Source organism: Brassica napus, chromosome C8, assembly GCF_020379485.1.
Source record: "Brassica napus cultivar Da-Ae chromosome C8, Da-Ae, whole genome shotgun sequence".
In the NCBI taxonomy this organism is placed as follows: domain Eukaryota; kingdom Viridiplantae; phylum Streptophyta; class Magnoliopsida; order Brassicales; family Brassicaceae; genus Brassica; species Brassica napus.
In genome coordinates this window covers 15,468,216-15,471,864 of record NC_063451.1, presented here as the reverse complement: position 1 = coordinate 15,471,864, position 3,649 = coordinate 15,468,216, and the positions used below count along the sequence as shown (strand labels likewise).

The 3,649-nt window shown below is 35.0% G+C and overlaps 1 protein-coding gene across 1 annotated transcript; it reads right to left on the bottom strand.

The window, feature by feature from the left end:
* Positions 1–394: 394 nt before the first annotated feature.
* LOC111208925 lies at positions 395–1,061 on the bottom strand. Its single transcript, XM_022708587.1, has 2 exons — positions 648–1,061; positions 395–586 (listed from the first exon to the last, which is right to left on the bottom strand). The coding sequence occupies exons 1-2, from the start codon at positions 1,059–1,061 to the stop codon at positions 395–397; spliced, it is 606 nt and encodes a 201-aa protein (XP_022564308.1).
* Positions 1,062–3,649: the final 2,588 nt, after the last annotated feature.

Below are 3,649 nucleotides of genomic sequence, written 5' to 3'. Positions count from 1 at the left end.
AGAAGCCATGAAACCATGTTCTGTTATTGTACAAGAGGATGTAGGGTTGTCATTAACTCTTGTTTGTGCAATCAGCTGAGTGAGTAAACTCTGAACTTGATCCGTTGAAAACTGATTGATGTCAAGAGAAGTAGAAGCTGGAGTAGTAGAGACTGCATTAGTTGTACCAGTATTCTGCATACTCTGAGATTATTGAAATTGGCTTTGAGATGGAAACTGGTTCTTCGGAGTGTTCTGTGGCGTAGAACTAGAGTAACGCTGATGCATCTTATGACATGGTGGGTAACCATTGATTTTGTAACACTTCTGAATCGTGTGACCAATACGCCCACAATGAGTACACACATGCTTCTGATAGCGATTGCCCTAGAAAGCAGCTGCACACGCCGCATTATCACTCTGTCCAGTATAAACTCTGTCCAGTATAGACTCCAGTCTCCGAACCTCCCAAAGGAACATTCTGTGTCATAGCAACATGGCCAAAATTCTGAAAAGCAACATTATCAAGTAGAGTAGATGGTTTAAGAACCTTTTGACGCTCATCTTGTGTGACCAAATTGAACACATCTTCAATACTCGGAATTGGCTTTAACATCAAAATGTGTCAACGAGTAGGTTCATAAGATTCATTCAACCCCATTAAGAACCCGGCTTCTCTGCTGCAATTCATCCCATAACAAAGCAGTGTCACACTCGCATCTACCACATGTACAAGCTGGAATCTCAACGTAATTCTTGTACTTTTCCCAAAGAGTAACAAGTTCAGTATAATACGTAATGATATCCATAGAACCATGTTGGATAGTACTCAAGCGTTGCTCAATCTCATATACGCGAGGTGCATCGTCCTTCTTGAAAAGAGACATCAAGTTCTTCCAAATAGCTTCAGCGGTTGACATGAATAAAAGACTCTGACCTATTTTCTTTGAGACAGAGTTCATCAACCACGTTGCTACCATATCGTTACAGCGAGACCAAGATCCAGAATCTCTATGATTAGATGGAGGTTGAGGAATGGTGCCGTCAATAAACCCGAGCTTGTTACGAACATTCAACACCATTCGAATGGATCGACGCCAAGAGTGAAATTCAGCTCAAGAGGACAAGCTATCAGTAACCAAGATCAATCCAGCATGATCCGAGCTATGGAGGAAGTACAGATTCTCATATTGATCTACCAGATGATGCGCAATCAACAAATTCAGCTGACGAACGATTGTGAGCCGGAGAAGCCATAGAAAATGATTGAAGAGACGATCAATGGATTAGGAAGACGAGCAATCAAGACGAACACACAAGAAATGATCAAAGAAACTGAATCGCAAACATAATCAAGAAAAGAGAAGTCTCGAACACCGTAATCAGAAGATCGGAGATGAAAAGAATGAACAATTGGCAATAGGAAGCACTCATCATAGCTCAATCGAAGCTCGAGAACCCTAAATCACCGTGAAAGCGGAAGAGAGAGCTTGAGTAGCTATGATACCATATTAAGAAAGTTTTTATACGGTTGTAAAATACTCTCATATCTGATAAATGTACGTACAACCTGTATATATACATACATGGTTTAGTAAAAGGAAGCTAAACCAGTAATAAACCTATGATTAAGCTAAAGGAGACTTAACCAAAGATTAATCTAACTTAACTGGATATCCTAATATGTAACACATCAGTCTTGAGAGGAATGTATCTGACAGATTGTGGAGCTATCGCACACCACTGCGATGTGCTTCTGGTTTCTTGTTATTGCTACGTTCATCCTTCTGCTATTCCCTAGGAATCCTACTGCTCCTAGATTGTTTGACCGTATCTGTACAATGGGGTTCACTTCACACAATGGGGTTCACTTCACACAATCAAAATTGTGGTCAATACTACAATCTTATACCACAAAGCCTAGCAATACTCTCAGCAAAATTCAGCGTAAAATAGTCTTCTCAACTAGGGTAATTCGGATTGCTTTTTTTAGGGGCCTCTAGATCAGCATAAAGCAATCTTCTCAACTAATGCTACATGGAAAAATCTTTGCGAGCGCGAAAAATTCCAAAAGTTTGGTTCAAAGTAGTATGATTTAAGAACAGTGTGCCAAAACACTCTTTCACATTCTGGGTTGCTAATTATGATAGGCTCCCAGTTAATACCATATTGGTTTATATATTGGGGTCTTCAGATTAACCTTTCTTGCACTCTCTGCTCTCTACGTGATGAAACCATGGAACACATTTTCTTCCATTGCTCATTTGCGACGGAACTGTGGTCCCTGCTTTTATTAGCTGGCTTTTGGCTACTAGCATGTTTTCAAAAAGAATTTACTCCGAAAATTCTTAGCTCATGCAACAGTTAATCTCATTTGGCGGAAAAAAACAACAGGAAACATGAGGTTTCAGGTTTCTCCTTCAAATGTGGCAACGGTTATCAAGGAAATTGATAGACTGATCAGGAACACACCCCTTGCCTGAAGACATAACAAAGGACGTCAGCATCTTTTGTCTGTTTGGTTCTCTAATAGCTAACATCTTTTGCTTGTAATAAAACTTGGCCTTTTTTGCCAAAAAAGCAAGCTTAGGGGTGGCGTTCAGGTACCTATTCGAATTTGGTTCGGATCTATTCGGATTTAGGGTTTTCGGAGTTAAGGATTCCAGCCACATCTGAATATTTATAAGTTTCGGTTCAGGTTTGGTTCAGTTTCGGATAACCCATTTAATTTTTTTTTTAATTTTAATTCATACGCATACCTTCAATTTCTCAATATCTAAAATAAAATAATATATTACATATAAATTTGAATAATGTATATCAAAATACCAAAACTTAACATATAAATTGGTTTGGACTAAATATTTGGATAGATAATCAATAACAATTTTAAGTATTTTTGGTGTTTTGAGTATTGGTTAGCTATTTTAGACATTTTCTTTTGATTATTTGTATATATGTTCGAGTATTTTGGACAACTTCAAAATATCTTATATATTTTAGATATTAATTTTTATGCTATATATAAAATTAATTAATGTATTTAAGAATATATATATATATATATATATATATATATATTTCACTCATATTAAAAAATTTAGTCTTGATTTTTATTCCTAGTGTTTTTCGATGAATGAGAGATTTAATCATTCGTCTCATATTTGTTTCTCCCTAATACCCTATCTAGCCATTATAATTTTAAGAATGAGAAATTTGAACTGTTATTATAAGTTTTCTGGTTTATCATTTAATAAATCAAATAATTTTTAATTTATACATAGTTTACATATACTAGAATAAAGTATTATATATTTTTTATCGGTATACTCTTAAGTAACTAAACCTCAAAAGTTTAGGTTAATAAAATAAAATTTTTTTGTTGTTGTTCTAGAATTAGATTATTTTTTAGACCGAACTTGTGAATACATATTAGACATACATTTATATTTCGAATCTGCATATATATTTTATAACAGCTTGATATATTAGATTTGAACACTAACTTGTGAATAGAGTTTGCCAGTTATTTTTTTTCAAAAATTTGATTCTTCGATATATATCTCGAGTGAAACTAACTTTTACAGATGTCCATCTTTTTACATATGTGATTCACTAAATTCTCAGAAGAAGTTAAAAAAAAAAACTCATATTAGTGAAAAAGAAATGA